Source organism: Physcomitrium patens, chromosome 20, assembly GCF_059467195.1.
Source record: "Physcomitrium patens ecotype Gransden chromosome 20, ASM5946719v1, whole genome shotgun sequence".
Taxonomy (NCBI): Eukaryota; Viridiplantae; Streptophyta; class Bryopsida; order Funariales; family Funariaceae; genus Physcomitrium; species Physcomitrium patens.
The window spans coordinates 12,309,275-12,329,714 of NC_143429.1; the positions used below are offsets into that span (position 1 = coordinate 12,309,275).

A 20,440-nucleotide genomic window follows, 5' to 3' on the forward strand; every position below is an offset into this window, starting at 1 on the left:
TGAGCTATATCTTGCTTCTTAAGTTGATGTATTGTATTATCATTTATACTATATATGTACCAAAATATTGCAATGATGAGAGCAAGTTGAGACCAAAAATGTGATATTGAAGAACATTGGTTTGAGCTAAGGTGAATTATATGTGTGGTATAAAGAAGTACAAAGACTTAGTTGTAATAATGAACAATGAACAACAAAAAATACTAAACCATAGATTGACTATCATTTATACTAGGATTGAAATGCGACAAAATATACAAATAAAAACATAAAATATGTAAAGAATTCACTAACTATGTTATGACCCTTGACATCTTTCTTTTTGTAAATATTAATTTAATCTCTGCAGTAGTAAAGCATACTTAAGAGACCAAAGGCAAAAATAAGAACCATTATAAAAACAAAGGCAGTGGCTACATCTTCAAAATAATCCATTAATTCTATTGTGATTATTAATTAAACTTTGCATAGAATTTAAATATAAATAAAATTAGGATTAAGTTTCTAAGATTATTATATGTATCAACTCAAAGTTATTAATCCATCTAAGTTGAAGCTATCAATCTATCTAAACAAAATACATCAACATATATTTATTTTAATTTCTAAATGCACAAACAAATGATTTCTATTCTTTTTGGTCCTAAATATATCTATTTGTGGCAAAGAATCAACACTTAAATAATAAATTAGTTTACTTAATTCTTCACTTAAATTATATATATATTAATAAAAAAACAAGGTTATAGATTCATAACATAGAACAACTTCTATTCCAAAAAATATTATTAAGTAAGCTAAGAATATTAGTTATGAGATATAAATTAAGAATGGTATATATATAAAATTACTAATTTATTAATGCTATACTATTACAACTATTATATATTGATAAAATATATAATCAATAATCAAGTAGTTGTATGTATTGTATATTAATTTAATAAATTATGAATATATATATATATATATATATTCACACCAAGTTATGTTTGACCTTTAAAATTAATAAATATTGACTTGAAATAATTTGATATGGTTTGATTCAATCCACAAAAATACTTTTCTTTGAATAGAACATTGTACTAATCCAAAACAAAGTGTAAGGATGTGATAGATTTTTTAATTTTCTAAAGTTTCCATAATTTTTTTTAACATATGTAATTTATATGAACTATGTATATAACAATCCTTCAATATTTTAAATGAGATTAAAAAAAGAAAATTGGTTTCATGGTAATTTTGATTATACAAAAAACACATAAGTGTTTATACTGAATGATCTTTTTCAAATATGTCTTTATCATTTCGAATTTTAATTTTAGTAATTATGTGTGTATATTTATATACTTATATTATACATTATATGCATATATATATGCTTTGGCAAACTCAATCAAAGCCTTGCTGGTAGAAGCATCGTGGCAATGATGTCACAGAGCGGGCGCGGGCGCGCGGATGCAGCCCATCAACCCGGCCCGCACCCGCGGAATGCCCCTCCAAGTCAGGGAGCTCACAAGTCCCTTTTGTTGCCTGAGACTCGTTTGCTCGCACGCTCGTCGCCCTAGTGCTCCGTTGCTTGCCCTTCGTTTCACCCACGCTGTCTCAGATCTTGTGCATTTGCTCCACGGATCTGAGGTACGGCTGTTCTCAGCCTCGTCACCCCGATATTTGCGTATTTTTAAGACCGTTTCGACGGTTTTTGGTGCAGTTTCCTGTTCGATAGAAGAGGGAGGGAGTTGTTGCGGAGAAATGCGGGAGTGTCGATAGCCAGCGGACAGGGGGGGTGGGATTGTTACCGATTGAGCTTGTCCCGAAGGCGATTGCATTTGGTCTTGTTTGAAGCCGGGCACAATGGTAGGCCTCGTCTGCATTTCCGCCATATCGTTTGTTCGTTTGTTTATTTATTTGTTGTGTGTGTGTGTGTGGACGAATGGGGGGATCGATTTGATCGGTTGTGTGAAGGAGGGTTTGAGAGTGACCTACCTCTCTGTGCGTGTATCTGCGCTAAAAAGTGAGAGTGTCTTGCTTGCGGCAGGTGGTGCTGGCAGCGTCTATCATCAGCAAGTCCGGGAAAGGTATGGCGTAATGCATTAGTAGGATTTTTCCGTGGTCTTTAGTCTCTAGTCTTACAGTCACACATTACGGGTACGGCATCGTGGACCTGAAGATGTGCCTAGTACACTATTGTTGTGCGCAATCGCGTGGTATTAGTCGGGATAGTTGTGTTCGAGGCAAACAAAACGGGGGATTATTTAGGGTTTTCTGATGTATGGAGAATGGTCTTCCCTAGTGGAGGTTCTAGAATTTTGTCAGGATTTTGTGGATTCGTCATCGCCAATGAGAAGAATCTACATTAATATGAATGGAGACGTTGCTGTGTAGATCCCGATCTTGCACTTGGTTTAGTGTGGCAGTGTTCTAGTTGGATATATAGCGGCTTGGGATATAATATTCGTTTAGAAGCATAGCTTATGGCAGCTGCATTTGTTTTGTTTTGTTTTTTTTTTTTTTTTGGTTTTTGTTTTTTGTTTTTGAGGTCTGCGCTTTATTTGTTATTAGGATTCGACACTTGTTTCTGACACTCAGTTGGAATGAGCTTTCTTGCAGTATATCTAGCTTCCTTTGTTCGGAAAGTTGTATCTTTATGTATGGCCAGTGGTGTTGTGGGATTGTCGCAGAATCTACTGTACAGCTAAAATCTTGAATATTTGGGTACTATTTTGCAGCTTTGGTTTCTCGGCAGTATGTGGACATGTCCAGGATTCGAATTGAGGGATTGCTCGCCACCTTCCCCAAGCTTGTTGGTATCGGAAAGCAGCATACATATGTTGAGACAGACAATGTTCGTTATGTCTATCAGCCAATGGAGTCATTGTTCCTTCTTCTGGTGACCAACAAGCAGAGCAACATTTTAGAAGATCGGGACACGTTACAACTCCTCTCCAAGCTTGTATCCTCTTCCAGTTCATATTTTGTTGTAGTGCAACCATCATATATATTTACAATACTTAGCAGTCATTGCGCATGTTGCCACGGATTATGTGCTTTATTTTGTCATCTCTTAGCTATGTCATCATTGTCGGCCAAGTTCTCAATTCAGCCTCGTACTGTTGATGATATTCTCTATTCCTAATTGAAGTACGTATCCGCATGGCCGGGTTTTTTCGTGAGTATTTTATATGACACTCCTTGACTTACATCAGGTACCTGAATACGTTCCATCCCTTGACGAGGAGAGTATCTGCAGGATGGCCTTTGAACTTATATTTGCCTTCGATGAAGTGATTTCTTTAGGTCATAAAGAAAATGTTACTATCGCGCAAGTCAAGCAGTATGTGGAGATGGAGAGTCATGAAGAAAGGATGCACAAGCGTATTATGGAGAGTAAAATCAACGACACGAAAGATCTCATGAAGCGCAAGGCAAACGAAATCGAGAAGAACAGGGTATACTACACTGTGATAGCATTTGAGATTTTAATTCATTAGAGAGGCCCTTTTCATACATGCTTTTTCCTAAGACACTGAGTGATGGAAACTTGAATTCATGTAGTTAAGCTGGTGTCAACCATGTTCGTTAGTTACTCTTGTACTAGCCTTCAGTACCTAGGTTTTAGGCTAGTGGAAGTGCTTTTGAAAATCTTCTAGAAGTCTTGTCACGATGGTGTTGATTTTGCATTGTAGTATATTGCTAGTCCTGATTCATGTCATCCTAATTTTACATGAAATGTAGATCGAGAAAGGCAGAGGTGACAAAGGAAACTATGTTTCATCCATGCCTTCAATGGGTTCAAGGTTTGACAACGGTTTTAGCGACACAAACTCTTCAATGGGTGGAGGCGCAAGAAGTAATTTATCCGGCTTTGTGCCAGGCCTTGACACTGATGTTTTCAAACCTCCAGGTCTGTTCACTTATAAACGCCGTTCTCTTCACGACCCGCTGTTCCTGCTTGGTTATTTACTAGTAAATACTTGATGGCCATTTAAACGTTTGATGTATGCGACTAAAATCTACATCCTGCTGTTTCAGCCCGAGTTATCTCTTCCTCAGCTCCTTCAAAAGGGGGCATGCAATTGGGCAAGTCAACCAAAACCAATCAGTTCCTAGAGTCTCTCAAAGCGGAGGGTGAGGTTATTGTTGAGGACATTGCACCTGGACCACTCAGATCAGCAGCTGCTGTACCCATCAGTTCAGATCCTATCATGATTGGCGTGGAGGAGAAGCTTGTGGTTGTTTTAAGGAAGGATGGGGGTCTTGAGAATTTGGAAGTACAGGGTAACATGTCTCTTGTAGTTCAAAAGGAAGAAGATGCTTACATTCGGGTCCAGGTACTTAATGCCATCATATTTTGTCCGTGTTGTTAGGAAACACGTTTTGAATGTCTTTGTGTTGTTTACTCCAGCTCTACAGCTTTCGTTTTTATACGGACCAAGTAACTTACAGTTTTTCTGCTGACCATTTTCTCAACAGGTTGAGTCAAGCGCAAACTCAAATTTCAATTTCAAGACCCATCCAAATATTGACAAAAACCTTTACTCTGAGAGGAACGTTCTGGGTCTTAAGGATCCTAGTAGGCCATTTCCCACAGGCAATCCTCTGGGTATCTTGAAGTGGCGTATGCAAAGCAAGCAGGAGTCGATGGTTCCTCTGAGCAGTAAGCAGTTGTTGCATCTTACATTCTTCAACTATGTATGAAAACTTATTATTATATTAGTTTGCACATGTCAGAATGTTGGTTTCGAGTCCATGAGTTTGTTCATTGCAATGGAATTTTCCATGTGTCTAGGTCTCTGTCCAGGTCTTTGTCCAGGTCTGTATCTATGGATTTTAACTACGTTTGTGGCTGTAATTTCTCTGCATTCTTGGTTGTATTTTATGGTACAGGGAAGTATTTACTCACAGTGCTCATTTTATGCATGAAATGGAGTTAGTAATAAAATTGCTGACTTCCTAATCATAAAATTGCTTTTCTTTTGTACAGTTAACTGCTGGCCATCCCTATCCGGTGGAGAGTCGTATGTCAACATCGAATATGAAGCTTCTAGGGCTTTTGAGCTTCAGAATGTTGTGATACATATCCCATTGCCAGCAATTCGTGATGTTCCTACTGTTAACCAAGTGGATGGTGAATGGAGGTCAGTGAATTTAGTTGCGAACCAAGTGAACCTTATGTCCTCTTGTACCGATGCACTTACTTTTTCGTGTTTCTTTCAATGCAATTCCTGATCCGTACTGCATGCTGCTGTGATCCCCCAGGTTTGATTCCAGGAATTCTGTATTGGAGTGGAACATTACGCTGATCGATAATTCTAACAGAAGGTATTAATGAGCTAGTATTGCAATCGCTTGGTGTTGGAAAATTCTCCTTTTAACGACTTAGATTTCTAGATTCTCATTTTTTGACAAGTGACGTCACCTGGTCTCCTTGGTGCAGTGGATCGATGGAGTTTGTTGTACCTGCAGCAGATCCAAATTCGTTCTTTCCTATAGATGTCAAGTTTACAGCAAACAAGACCTTCTGCGATTTAAAGGTGCCTTTTTCGCACCAAATATGTGTGGTATTAGAGTTGCAGGGCACAATATCTTTTCTGTGACACTTTTTCAATTGTAAATGAAATGGTTGCTCACTGGCCGGTGTGTTTGGCAGGTTGGATCCGTGATTCAAACTCAGAATGGTAACACTGTCAAGTTTGGAAAACGGACGCAATTGGTAGTGGACAGCTACCAAGTTGTATAAATTCACTCGAACTTTTCATATGAGTTCCATAATAGGTAGTTTGTTCGAGGCTACAAAAGGGAGAATCGCTCTCCCTTCCTATTCTATGATTATCATAGGTGCACCACATCAAGTTGTTGGGAAAACACTAGTCTCTTTCCCATACTTCATTGAAGGGTGACTGAAATATGTTTTTGCCTACGCCTTTTAGTTAGCTGCCTTTAGGGGTGCACATGCACTAGTTACTGAGAGGACGGTAGTAAAGATCATCTTTGGCCAGGCTGAACCAGTCGTATTAGGGACCCAGTTGCATGTTTAGTCTTGGCTAGAAGATCAGGGTGGCAAATCAGTAGAATTCCCATTTCTCTCCACAATAGTTGTTCCAGCTGAAGATTAGGTAACCTCTCTTTTTGAGACACCTGGTGTCTGGAAACTGGGCCACTCATCAGACGAGCCTGGCTTTTGGCGGTTTTTTGGACCACATTAGTTGGGTCTGAAATAGCTAACATTCGTTTAATGCAAATAAGGGCCTTTTACAGGGATCTATTTTTTGCTACGGTGTTGCAGAAGCTCAAAGTTGAAATGCAGTCTTTCTTGTTATCATGCTAAAGTTCGAGGATGTTCGGTGTATTGGACAATCGCTGTCATGAGCTGTTGTTTAAGTCAGTGGTTGACTGAAGTTTTTCTGCGCAAGAGTCTAGTACAAGCGTATAATTTAGTGCATTGTCCCTCAAAAGTTGATTGTTGTGTGAAAATAGTGTTTAAGAGATATTTGAGACATTCGTTGTTGAATATCAATTCACATTTTGTACTCAGGCCAACATGGCTTGGGGAGTTCGGGTGAATTCATTCCAATCTAGGCATTGAGGGTATAATTTTTGGAATAAATTTTCATCCAATTCCAAGGTTTTTCGTAGGACGCACGTCATAAAATTTTAAATTTGCAAGCTTTTCCTGGTGTGGTCAGGAATGTAGACCCTAGGGCCCAAGCATGGGATAAAGCATGGGATGAAATCTTGATGTGTTCATGAATGTAGTCTAAGAGATTCATCAATATGGTGGGAGTGGAATGAGCAAAGGATGTCTTAGACTCTACTTGTTGGCAAAATATGATTCATTAGTAATAAAATTATAATATATTTTGCTAGATTCTAATAAAAGCTTCTAATTTAGTGCATTATTCTTCAAAAGCATTAAGTTTTAAACTTTAATTTCTTATTGTAAAAGTGATGTTACAAGGATTTAACAAACACCAGTGTTGGATACTAATTTATAATTTTTTTTTAATCTAACATATTTTGAGGAACTCAGGCAAATCTACCCTTAGACTAGGCATTATATAGATGAGTTTTGAGATAAGTATTTATCTAGTTTAATAACAAAAGGATTCTTGACTAGAAATTTAGACATCACTTCATACAGCCAATGGTCTGGGCTTTAATATTGCAAGCATTTGTTGGTCCGAAATTTTTCAGTTTGGATCACATTCCTATAAGCAAGTTGGTCAAATTCAATAATCAATTCTAAAAAGTCTCTAGATGGCTTTATCTTTAATTAATATCAATTTACAACACAACTCAATACAATTAACTTTTTCCAAAATGAATAAGTTGAAAACTAAACTTTGGTTGTAAAGAATTATGTACTAACTAATATAATGAGTTGGATTGAAATAACATCACTTTGATTAATACAAAAAAATAAAAGAAGAAAAATAATGTTAAAATCAAATTTATACCAAATGGTCTAAACATGATGTATAATTTTAATAAGATAGCTAAAACAACAAATCAAATGAGAGTCCATTCAACTCAAGTTTGTTGTACACTTATACTATTCATATTTGATTATGGAAACTAACTATATTTTGCTTTAGTCGCTATTTTATTATTTTGTCATAATCAAATTTAACTCAAGTATTTGATTATTAAGTGATCTTAATTTTGTTAGTTGGATTTGATTATTAAGTAGATCAAATATTTCTAACCTACCTTAGACAACTACTTGGATCTTACTAATTTCAATTTTTCTTACTATCCAAATCTTATTGATTTAGATCCAATGGTGAGTAAATCTCTCTAATTAATATTGTTTCCATCTTTAATGAAGTCTACTTCTAAGAGGTCAACCTTAGTTGCAAATCTTTAGATTGGAAAAGAAGATTTGTAGATTGATGTCTTTAGTACACAAATTTGATTTTTTTTTTTTTTTTTGTCAATAATATTTTCTTTGACATTTTTATTGGTTAAAAGTCCTTGTAGTTGGGATATTGGTCATGGGTCATGGAAGGAGGCATAGATCCTTGTTGGAAGGATAGATAGGATTCTAAACTCTACTTAATTTGGAGTCCTTTGAATGATAGCTTAAGAGATTTAATCTCCAAAGTTAAATCCAAAAAATTAGGTAATTTTTTCTTTAATCATGGTAATGTTTAGATATTGGTTTTATTAGAAAGTGTTTATTTGAATTAAGATTTTTATTAAAGTCCCTCCCCTTTTTTTAAGACATTATATTTAGTGATAGCTTGATATGCATGTATTTTTTATTTTTTAATTTTTTTAAAGTTTTGATATGCCTCATAATAAATGATAAATTTTTAGACCATATCATCATTGTGATGTCAAATGTCTTGCATGTATTTAAAAATATTTTCAATTGTGTATTTAAATCTAATTACTTCTCTTCAAACAAAGATTTAATATTTGAGGTTATACTTAAAGATAAATTATGGTTAATTGTGGTTATTTTTTATAATTTTATAATTACTCTAATTAATTCTAAGATAAGAGTTATAGATTCAGATGCATTGTTTAATTGGAGCATTGTTGTCTAGTTGATGCTTGTGTTATTGCCATGTATCTTAAAAATTTTGATTTTTTTAATATAGGACCAAATAGGTGGTGTAGTTGTAGGCAATGTTATAAACAATGTTTACATCATTCAATTAGTACATTATATTGTGCTAAACTAATACACATTAATTTATCAAGTGATTTATTTGTTTTGGTTTAGAGACAAAAGGTTTAAGATTGATCCATGTTGGTGTCAATTGCAACTTACATCAATTGAAGTGTGGAAGCTTAAATTAATTAGTTTGAAGACAATATCTAATATTTATTAAAATATAAAGCCAAATAGACTATTATTAAATTATAGTAGCATTGGTATAAAAATAGAATTAGAAATATTAGTTATTGAAAGATTGGTGTCACAATTTGCAAAAGGCTTTATTACTCTTTGCAAATTGCATCTATGACGCTTCTAAAATATTATGAAAATTATCTACTTTTAACTACTTCTACCTATTCATATTATTTAGGTAATTATTGGCATAAATATGTATATCCATGACATATTAGAGGCACAAGCACTTGTTATTTGAGGTGGAATTATAGTATAGCTAGCATAAAAAGAAATTTGTGAGGTTTTAGTTATTAATGTGAGGGCATTGGAGCTAAGAAATTTATTGGAGATAGGAACATTCTTGCATGGTTGTTAGAATTGATAGAAATTGGAGAAGATTGAAATACTATTTTAAAAACGGTAAATTAAATGGTATTTGATAAAGTATAAAATAGTGCTATAAGATCTTTTGAGTTGGAAGTGTGTAGAAAAATTTAGATGGTGTTAGGATAATATTAAAGCTAAGGGTGGATGCTCAAGGCATGGTTGTAATATTGCTAGAACTAAAGATGTTTTTTTTCATAATTATAGATATTGGCATAAAGTTGTTTGATTTGAATTTTAAAATTTCTTTATATAATATTTTTAAAAATATTTTATTAAAAAATAGAATCAATATAAATATATTGACAAGCATTTGGTTAGAATAAAGAATTATCTTGTTTATATGTAGAAGAGAAAGGAGGGAGGTTTGGAGATGGTATGATTCATTAGCAAGGTAGAATTGAGGCATATGCTTTAAGCCATTGATGAGCTAATTGTCATTTTTTATCTTAAAGATTAAAACTTGTGTTGGTATTTACTTAGAATAGCATATTTAATAATTAGAACTTACTTTTTAGATTATTTGGACAAAAGTGTGTGTAAAATAGAAAAAAAGTGTTTTTTAATTGTTAACATTTACACTTGTTATTTATTTGGTGATTTGGTTTAAAAAGAATGATATTAAGCCAAAAAAATATCTCACCATCTTTATTATATAAAATAGTGTCTATAGTTTGTTTATCCTAAGTAGGCTAGAGAATTTTATTGAAGGAATACTAAATTAAAATAAAGATATTTTAAAATCTAATGTATGTACAAACAAGAAATATTGTTTAAAGTATGAATTTTTTTCTTTTGAGTTGTTTAAACCATGAATGCTACAATTGAATAGAGTAGGTTAAATAAACTTTTATTAAAGTCAAACAAAAAACTAAATTGTAGTTGATATAGTATAGGCCATGCTTAAAATGGAATAATTTAAAAAATACTTTGTTAAAACTTTCGTCTTTTAGTAAATCTTATGTGATATTCAATGAAACATTGGTTTTTAGTTGATATTCATCATAATTGTAAAAAACTGCTTAATTGACTTTGCTTGCAAGTTGATAGAATTTGTAGCCAGCAAAAATAATTTAATTAAAAAATATTTAATCAAAAATATTTTTGATCTAATAAAGAATACTTGATAGTTTTAAAATTATTTTAGTTTGAAATATTTTTAAAATAATTTTATAAAATAAAATTTGAATTAATGCTAATCTAAATAAAACATAATTGATTAACTTGGTCTAAGAATTAAGTTAAGAAGGAGAAGAGAAAAAAATAGAAAAAGTTGTAATGGCTGAAAAGACTAGACTTAGCATAAAGAATTTAAAATCCTTTAATACTGACCATAGATTTATTTAGACATCTCATTTTGAACCTTATTTTAAGAAGGATCTAAGATATTGGTTGACAATATAAGATAAAAACAAAAACACTTTCTTTCCTATAAAATAAGAAGTATTAACAAAAAAGAAGTAATTTGTTGGATGGAGAGTAATAATTGCAATAAGATAGAATCAAATAAAAGTCTTAAGATAAATTCTAAATACATAAAGAAACAATATTATTTGAGATTATTTTAAATAAAATACCAATTTGTCATTAGCTACAAAAATCACCAAAACAAAAACTTTATACTTAAAAATTAAGTCAATTTTAATAAAATAGTACTTAGTATTAAGTTCAAAAAATAAAAGAGAATTTTTTCTATCTTAGGTAGCCTTCATACTTTCAAGGCTCCTATTTAATGTAGGTATCTATTCTTATAATATAATTTTTTTGTAATCTTTAACTTAAATCCTAAATCCTAAATCTTGTCATTGTTTTATCAAATTTAGTTATGTCTTTATTTTGATTATTTTGAATTATTTAATTCTTTTAAAATCTAAATATGACCAAATCTATATAAGTTGTATTTTAACAAATAATTTTTTTGTAATTATTTCTAATTAATAATATTTTATTATTAATTTTTCTAATAACATAACAATCTTAGATAACTATTGTATATAAAAAAAATTCAATGAAGTACATTTAGTTTTTCATCTAAGTTGTAAAAAATAAATAAGCTCTAATGTATTAATGTAACAAGCTCTTATAGATTCATACTTGGCATGGTCCACCTAAAGTGTGAGGAGATTGAATAAGCAAGCATAATATATGTGCCAAAGTTGAATCTCTTTTGTAAACTTAGTACAATATGTCAAAGTATTAGTCTCTTTATTATCAATTGGAGTAGTAAGAATCTGCACAAATTATGAGATAGTCATAACAATAGAGAAAGAAGAAAGATAAAAGATAAAGTATAGAAAAATTATAGAAAGTATAAAAGCAAAAAAAAGAAATTTTTTGACTTGAAGCTACTAAAACGAATCTCATTTATCAAGTAAGGATAAAGAAGACAAGAAAATATAGAGATTGAATATTAATTATTAAAAAAATAGATCGTAGTATATTTATGGTATTTGTAGCAAGAAGTAAATTATGTTGTCCTAAGAATGAGCAACTTTTAAAGTAAGCACCATCTCTAAATGCATAAAAAGTGTTGAAATTATTATTGTTGCAGCAAATATGAGCTTATCAACCACAATATCATTGTCAATATTCGATATTATAAAAGATGTATCTAAAATATAATAAGACTTAAGTTTATTAATGTTGTCAATTATATGATTTAGATCAATGTTTTTAATGGAAACTAGAAAGATAATATTACTTGGAAATATATATTAAATTCAAAATCTATTATACCATTTGGATTGAAGTTTGCTGAGAGAATATATATATATATATATATATATATATATCCTTAAAAAATTATGATATATAATTTTTTATCAAATTATAGTAGCTTGGATTTGGGAAGAACATCTTAGTAACATGATTCTATTTTTAAATACCAAAATATTTTTAGGAATATATGTATTTTTATTTAATAATTCTAAATTATTAAAACAAGTTACTAAGGTGCAATGGAAAATATTCATGTGAGATATGGTAGATTGTATGGTAGGAAGTAAATATTAGGTTGGCATTAACAAAATAAGGTTTTATATTAGTTCAAATGTAGTATAGCATGTCAAAATCTTTGAAGTTATATTGTATGTAAAGAAGGTTGTAAAAAAATATTAATTATATTTGGTAGATTTTTTAATGATTATTTTTTGGAAAATAAAAATGAAAATTTTATTTGTGGATTTTACTTAATTAATATCTTGTATTTATTATAAAATTAAATTTTTGTGCCAAAAAATAAAATTGACCACCATAATTAAAATGACTATTTTGACAAAATAACTATCTATGTTACTTACAATATATAAGTAGCATACGTAATGCATACAAATAGATTTATATAAAATAAAAATTATTTTTTTGGCAATTTTGACATAAAAAGTGTTTTCTTCTACCAATAGATTACATAGTCACTTGCAACCAAATAATATTAGTATCTTGTTTGAAATATTTTTGATAATGATCCAATAAAGTCCAAATTTTATTTTAAAAAATAGTTTAATAGAAGAATAGTAAGAAGTTTGGCAAAGAGTGCTTTATTATGGATTCCTAATCATTAATAGTTATTATAAAATATAAAATATGTATAAATATAAGTATACATTATCAGATACTAATATATAATAGTAATTTTTTTTATAAATTTATTTTTTGGAAAAAGTGACCACTTCAAAGGCTTGTATAGAGAGCAAAAATTGTGATATGGCATTAAGCAAAGAAATAAAAATAGATAAAAAAATAAAAAAACTTATCAAAATATTTATTATTTTTTAAAAAAAATAAAAAAGATATTTTATTGTAACAAAAATAATATTTCTTGATTTACAATACATTTTTGTTCTTTGTGTAGCATATGAAGTATAAATATTCAAATAAAAAGATAATCAAAGATTAAATATAGCTAGTTGGATTCTAAAAAAAATAGATTTAAAATAGAAAAATTATTTTTCAAATTAAATAGATATATATCTTTGAAATATATGCAAGATAGATCATTGATAGCACCATGAATTTTTTTAAGTTTATAAATGATACAACAATCAAAATCCGAAAAAAAATAGTTATTATACTTATAATGTAGAAACTTAAAGTTCATTTATTAAGTACATAAATATCATATAGTTGACATAAAAGATAAAATGATTTCTAAAGAAATAATGCCAAAATTATATATAGCATATACTATTGCTAATATTTTATTTTAGTCGTTATATGATTTTTTTTGTTTTGTAGATGATAAAATGAATGAAGCATAAGGAATAGATTGATCATAATTGCTAGTAGATTTTGGGCCAATATAACACTAATGACTTTGTCTAAGGTATCCATATAGATATAAAATTTTATATCCTAGTGAACATACATGAAAATAAGAGTGTTTGTATATTTTTATTTAATAGTATTAATATTATTTTAGAGATTTTCTATCTATTTGAAAAGAATTTTATTTTGAATAAAGTGAGTAATTGATGCCATGGCTTTTGTATAACTGCAAATGTAGGCAATACCAATAAAAACTTAGATAACTTTGATAGTTATTGGTAGCAGCATAAAGGCATACATTTTTTGTGAATCTTGGAACTTATTATCTTTAGAAATGACATAGCCAAGGATAAGTTTGGAATGGATTAAAAACCTACACTTATCTGAGTTGAGATTTAATTTAAATTTTTAATCATATAAAAAATAGATCTCTATTATTTTAGGATATGAATTTGCAAAGCTATAAGCATTGAAGTTATCTAGAAATAATCACAAATATTTTTCTAACTATGCTTTTAATATCTAATTAATCTCACATGAATATGTAACAAGAGAGTAGCAATTTATTTAGATGGCTATATTAAGATAGAAAATTGATATAAGTCTAAAGTTTATCATATTTTCTTAGGAATAGAAATAATAGAAGAAAGATAATATGTTAAGTTAATTAATGGAAATTTTTTGATACCAAAAGTGGTAATCAATATCTTTATAGATAATCTTTATGTAATTAAGATAAATGTAGTATTGGACTTAGTAGAAAGGATTAATAGAAGGATTGAGGTCTATTTGATATTAGCTAATTCAAAGAATATATTAAAGAAATCTTTGTGAGATCATATAAATATATCCATATATTAATAAAATATATCCATATATTAATAAAATAAGAATTAAGAAGCAATAGTATCTTAAAAGATGAATTTTAAATTTAAACACTGTAATAAAATTAAATAGGTAGATTTTAGCTTCTTTGATTTGATTCAATCTAATGATTTTAAGGTTAAAGAGGCACTTATATACTAGTATTTTTTTCACAAAGATTTATTCTTGAAGACAAGAAATTATTACTTTAATTGACTAGAATCAATACGTTGAGCAAATTGATTATATTAAAAGAATATAAGTTATTTGTTGCTATTGGTATTGCTTCTTTCTTTTTGCTAAAGCCTTCTGCCATATTATAGCAAAAAAGAACTTTTGAAGTAATAGCATTGAATTCAAATTGGTAATTTATGGCAAAAATGTAATTAATAGGCCAATTGAAAAGATGATATAGACATCTTTTAGCTAAATTTGGCTTTAAAAATATCTAATGGTCAAATATCACATCACTTTTTTTAATAACTATGATAGTGGCTTTGTATAAAATTTTATAAATAAAAAATAAGGATTATAAAGCAAACTTAATAAGATTATTTTGAATGTTGATTTTAAAAGATTTGAATAGATAATGATTTTGTGAGAGCTTTGTAAAGTTAGAATTTATTTAGTGATTCTATTTTTTTAGAATAAAAAAATATTACATTTTGATAAATTACATCAATTTTTTGGTAAATCTAAAATAAAAATTTTGAAAATTTGAAATTTAAAAAAAGCTTTTTTAGATAGAACTTTGTAGGTTTGTGAGCATAGTTGTATTAAATATTTATTATAATATTAAGCTTAATTAAATAATTAAATCAAAGATAATTTTAATTTAAGTTGATTTAGATCTAAAAAATTGGATTGTGAAGATTAGTGAGGATTTCTATAATTTTGAGCAATTTGCCAATTAGACTAAAATTATTTTTTTGATCTTATATTTGATTTAATTTTTAATATTTATTCAAAATTTTAGTGCAAATAAATGGTGCAAAAGAGACCTATTGATGCTAAAAGATTGCCATTAAGTTTAAAGAAGGAAGATGGCAAATACTCAAGTGGATTAAAAGCTATTTCTTCCAATTTGTAAATTTAATTTTCTTCAAAATTTTTGTGTTTATTATTAATTAGTAGATTGAAAAGTTTAAATTTTTAAAGTAAGATTAATAGTTAAATTAATAACTTTTGAGGTTTTAAATTTGCTATAGAATTTATTAATAATTTAATAAAGATTCATTAAGAGTTACTTAAATTTTGATTTGGATTTGATTCAAATATTTTAGGATTTATTATTACAAATATACATATTTATTCTAATAATTACGTAGATATTATGAATAAATAAAAATAAATCAATTTGATAATATCTTATAAAAAAGCTTCTTAGAAGCTCCATAGATGCAACTTCACCTCTATACATGTTTATAGGTGATTGGTAGATTAAAAACTTAGCCAAAAAATTAGCCACATGTCACATATGTTGATAGCTTATAGTATAAGCTAATAATGTGGCACTCATATTAGAAACTTGCCTTACAAGTTAGGACATATTGTCATGTAGGAAATATGACTATATGGTGAAAAATAAAAATATGGATGTTGTTATAGAAGAGCCTAATAGAAGGATATAATAGAAAAATAAGGATAAACAGTAGGAAAGTAATAAAAGGTTTAGTCTTAATATTGCATTTTAGAAAAGAAACTTCTATTTGCTTTGAAGGGACATAAATGCCTCAAATCAAAGTATATGAGGTAAGTAATTAATATAGACATATTTAGAAGGAAGTTATCAATAGGTCTATATAAAAATTACCTCAAATTATCAAATATTGATACTCAAAGAAGACCGGTTGTCAACTTGGATCAAAATCAAACAGTGAGAGACAAAATTGGACACCTATAGCAACTTCAAGGTTCTTTGGGAGATCAAAGAGTGGAATTTGAGAGAAAACTTGCAAAGAAATTTTTAAACTTTGATTTTATGTCAATTTAGCTAATACTTAATTTTTGGGAGCTTTTCAAAGTTAGAAATATTCTTAGTTGGATTAGATATTAAAAAATAAAATTATGTTTACAAAATTGAGAATTTCTTAAATTTTGTGGTGTATATATAGATGAATTTTGAATAGTGTGTTGGTGTTCAAGTTGTTAATGTGTGTGAAAATTTTGAAGTCAATCGAATGGTTAAATCAAAGTGTGTGAATGTTCTTGCAAGTTGAGGTCTCAGAAATTAGAATTTGAGGGTCAATGAATATTTTTAAGATCTTTACCAATTTTTTAATTGGATTGAAATGAAATTTTTTTGTATAGAGATTAGACTTGATTTTCCATAGTTTAAGTGTATTTTTGAGGCAATTCAATGATTCAAGAAGGAGATATTAGAAGTTTAAAATTTAGATTGGAGTAGGAGGGTCGCCAACACTTGAGTGGAATTTAGGTTTGATCCTCTATTTGGTAAGTTCGATCTTTTTCAAATTTTGTGTACTTTTTGCCAACTTAGTTGTTGAAAAGTGTGTAAAATCTTAAGCAAGATCAATGGTATAATCGATAGATATTAAGGTTTTAAACTACCCTAGGATTTGGTTAATTTGATTAGGATTTGGTTTAGGATTTAGGAATTGGTTAGGATTTAGGATTTATTTAGGATTTAGTTAGGATTTGACTTAGGATTTAAGTAAAGACTACTAGGATTTTAACTAGAATTAAATTAAGATTTGGTTGGAATTTATTTAAGATATATTTTAGATTTTATTTTAATACTTCTTTTGAATTTTTTAAAGATTTCTTCATGCTTCTTTTGTAATTTATTTGAGGTTTCTTTAGATTTAATTAAAGCTTGATTAGCATTTTTAAGATTTAATTGTAGTTATTTAGGATTCTATTAGAATTAAAATCTTGTTGTTGCAATATTTCTTCTACCTTCCATAGCCAAAAGCTTGGTATATTTTCAAGTAAGGCATCACATAATACAACAATGTATCTTATAAATTGGACATATATTGGAGGTGCTATAAAACATCACTATGTAGCTTCTAGTTAGATAGTATATATGGAGGCAAGACTGAAGCCCTCTTCACTCTTATCAATTCTTTTCTAGTTGTTAGTCTTATTTCAAGACTTTCTAGTCTTCTTGTCTTTACTAATTGCCATTCTAGTTCAACATATTATCAACTTTGAGTAATTTTTAAGTTTTTTTAAGTGACATAAGAGTGTATTGAGATTTTTTTTTTGTGAGATTCACATCCTTGACATTTATTTAGATTTGAATAAGAATTAACTAGGATTTTATTATGTTTTATTTAAATTTTCATTAGGATTCAATTAAAATTTATTTGATATTTCTTTATGATTTAGTTAGGATTTTTTTATAATATTTTAAAAATATTTCTTTCATATTATTTTATGATTTTTTAGCAATGATAAGGATTTAATTAAGATTTAATTAGGATTTTTAAAGATTGTTCAAGGTTTTTTTAAAGGTGATTAAAATGTGATAAGTTTTTTTTTAGAATTTTTTAAGGTTGATAAGTTGTACTTGGCATAATTAGAAGCTTAAAAAGTTGTTTAATATTGCCAAAAAAGTGTTTATAAATACTTTATGCATTGTTTATGGATTTTAAATCTAACCTCAAGGTAAGATGATATTCTTCTATATTTAGATACATGATTCATTTCTAAGCTAATTTGTACATAATACAATAATGGCAATAAAAAGACTTAATAGCAATAAACTCATATCAAAATAAATAAGTTGAAAGTAAAACTTTGGTTGTAAGAATAATATGCCAACTAATATTATGAGCCAAATTAATAAAAAAAATATATAATAAGTAAAAAAAAAAGTGAGGTAATAAAAAATCAAAATCAAAATTAAGTTTATACCAAATAGTTCATACAATTCAATAGAATAGCTAAAATACCAAATCCAAAAGAAAAAAGAAAAAAAAAAATCCTTCAACTCAAGTATATTATAAACTTACATTATTCTTAATTGATCATGGGGGCTACTTTAATATTTTATTTTGATCTTATTTAACTTGAGTATTTTGTTCTTAAGTGGACCAAGTATTTTTGGTCTATCTTATATTTTACAGTAAAGATCGTAATTCTTTTAAGGAGGTTTAGTTCTTAGATAGGTTGGATATTTTCAAGCTGCCTTGAGGTACTATTTTGATTGTATTGGTCTTAATTTTTCTTTCTATTTGAATCTTATTGGTTTGGGCCTAATATTGAGGTAACTAGGCTAGTTAACAATGACAAAGTCTTGATACAATTTTCTAAAAAATGTTCAAATAAAAATAAAATTTATAGCCATGAATCTTCATAATTTAAGTTTAAGTAATTATCATAAGTTATTTCAAATACTCTAGTAATATTTACAGCCACCATTTATAAATAGTAATATTAACAGATAAAAGTAACATAAGATTAAATTCTCCTAATCAACACTTTGAATAGCTTCAACCTTAATTCTACATCTTAAGAGAATCATTTCTTTAATATTCAAAGGGAGTATTAGCCACTCCAACTAATTACATTTAAATAAATATTTATATATTTTTGAACTTAAAACATTGAAAAAATGATACAATAAATAAAAAATAAATTAACTAACCAAGAAAGTTGGATGACAATGTTTTTTTGGCATGCCCATAATGACCTAAGATTTATTTAAATCAATTCAATAACCTTGATACAGAATATATATTTACATACACACACACACAAAAAAAAGTTTATCATGTGATTCATCCTATGGAGATTGGTTAATAAACTTAGCCCAAGCCAAAAGTGTTCATTCTTTGTGTCCCCATGAAAAAAAATTAATGCCCTTGGCAGCAAAAGTTCATGTTTTTCCAAACAAACATTCACCCTGCCCCAAGAGTATCCATTAGCTTGATGGTCAAAATACCATATTTCAACTGGAAAACAATGTCCACTTGGACACAAAATTCGAAGAAAATGTAAGAATGCAAGTCTGGTCAGGGTACTACCAAAGAGTACTATCTTTTGGCACCTATATCTTTGAGATAATGGCATGGTTATCAATAATTAATACTAGCCAATTGAGAAACTGCTTTCGAAACAAAATGGTCTGTGGAGGTAGAATATGGCTGAGCAGCATTGTACACTGTTCTAACTCAATGTGTGAACTCAATACTGTTTTAACTCAACATGTGACGAGAAATGGGTGTAATGGTTGTGTCAGATAAGAGAATGGCTGTACTGGTATTGGACCAAACATAAGCCAGGTTGGCAACGTGATTTCTCGCTCTTATCAGTAACAATTTCATAGATAAGTTTATCACCCTCTTTCAAACTGACTGGGGTTCCTGTACTAACCTGTATCTTGTATTGGAGGAGAAAATAAATATAAAAACATAGGTAAAAAAGAAAGAAAGTATGATGGTGGGAGACAATGTGGACACCGACAATCAGAAAAGAAATAAAAAACAAATCAAAACAAACCAAAACAATGTCGTGGATGTATGAAAAACCGAGTGAGTGTTGTTCAGAAATCAGACGTCAGAACTGGTTGCCCCCTCTAGATGGAGGAAAATAAATGAAAACACGTGTTGGAGTTTAAATAGCAACTATTTCAGTTCATCTCACTCATCTGCGTAGATTTGTTTCAAACGTGCACTTACCACGCGGTAACACTGTTGGAGGCTTCTAGTAAAATTTCGAACTCACGCGGGCTTTGTCACAGTGCTCATAAGATAATTAACCAATTGCTACAGGCTTAGCATTAGCGACCAGCTTCAGGGAATTCGATCCCACGGCACGATCGACATATCGGAGGAGTTTCTTGTCTTCGATGTTTGCGAACCACCTCAACGTCCTAACTCCGTGATTTTAATATGATTATAATAGCACATTCAATGTTCTTTTTTCCATTTTTAATTTTTACATTAATTTTTGGATAAATAGTATAGTCTTCTCATACTTGAATTGGGGGTCACGGTCCACGTCAAAGGCTTGAACCTTGGTGTGGTAACTGAGAAGGTCAATGATGCTGAAAAGGTTTTTGGGTATTAGTTCTATATTCATTATTTGGATTTACACACCAACCCATGTCTCCACAAG

General features: G+C 29.3%; 1 protein-coding gene across 1 annotated transcript; it reads left to right on the forward strand.

The window, feature by feature from the left end:
• Nucleotides 1-1,540: 1,540 nt before the first annotated feature.
• On the forward strand, nt 1,541-6,275 carry LOC112273476 (coatomer subunit delta-1). The gene is made up of 11 exons (XM_024502324.2): nt 1,541-1,857; nt 2,039-2,078; nt 2,730-2,953; nt 3,207-3,449; nt 3,736-3,904; nt 4,033-4,331; nt 4,474-4,657; nt 4,985-5,138; nt 5,260-5,322; nt 5,438-5,534; nt 5,651-6,275. The coding sequence occupies exons 1-11, from the start codon at nt 1,855-1,857 to the stop codon at nt 5,738-5,740; spliced, it is 1,566 nt and encodes a 521-aa protein (XP_024358092.1). The 5' UTR covers nt 1,541-1,854; the 3' UTR covers nt 5,741-6,275.
• Nucleotides 6,276-20,440: the final 14,165 nt, after the last annotated feature.